The 567-nt window shown below is 62.4% G+C and overlaps 1 protein-coding gene across 1 annotated transcript; it reads right to left on the bottom strand.

Moving 5' to 3' along the window:
- Positions 1-78: 78 nt before the first annotated feature.
- Tsp_16051 (conserved hypothetical protein) lies at positions 79-514 on the bottom strand (the record flags this gene model as incomplete). Its single annotated transcript, XM_003370048.1, has 1 exon — positions 79-514. A coding segment is annotated over one exon (436 nt), but the record flags the coding sequence as incomplete, so codon positions are not given.
- Between the last annotated feature and the right edge of the window lie 53 nt (positions 515-567).

The raw sequence follows: 567 nt of genomic DNA, 5'->3' as shown, positions 1-567 counted from the left end.
TCCTCCCCCCCGGATGGGAGAGTCACTCTCCCATCACTAACCTCGCCCGGTTTTCCGGGAGGGCATCTGGACATCCCGTCAACTTCCTCGCGAACGGTGGACGGTTCCGCCACTACTCCGGGCTTGCGATGCAAACGCCGACGGTCCTCCTTGTGATCCCACGTCGGAGCGTTCGTCCATGGTCTGCCTTCCTTGTGGCTTCGCTTCCAATGCAGTAGCCGTGTGCCATGGTGATGCTTCGCTCTCCAATGACGCCACCATGTGGCCATCAACCGCTGATGGCAACACCAATCTCTCTCCTGACGTGGGTGCCTTCGTGTACATAGGCCGGTCGTTGCGTGACGGCAACCCGGCCTTCTGTGCTTCGGCTGCCCGCAGCCTCGATCCTCGCGCCTCATGCGCTCCGTTGGGATCCAACCGCGTTGCTCGATCGCGTTTAACGATCGACGTACCTCTGTGTGCAGCGCTCCCCAGTGCACGGGGCAGATTCGGGTCTCTGTCCACACGTGCCTCCCTGGAGGCCCTGCCGGGTGACCCGTGGACCCCGGCGTGTCCTGATTCTGATCT

This window comes from Trichinella spiralis (assembly GCF_000181795.1).
Source record: "Trichinella spiralis strain ISS 195 chromosome Unknown Scfld1283, whole genome shotgun sequence".
In the NCBI taxonomy this organism is placed as follows: Eukaryota; Metazoa; Nematoda; class Enoplea; order Trichinellida; family Trichinellidae; genus Trichinella; species Trichinella spiralis.
Note: the sequence above shows the minus strand (reverse complement) of the source record. Positions and strands in the feature narration are given on the sequence as shown.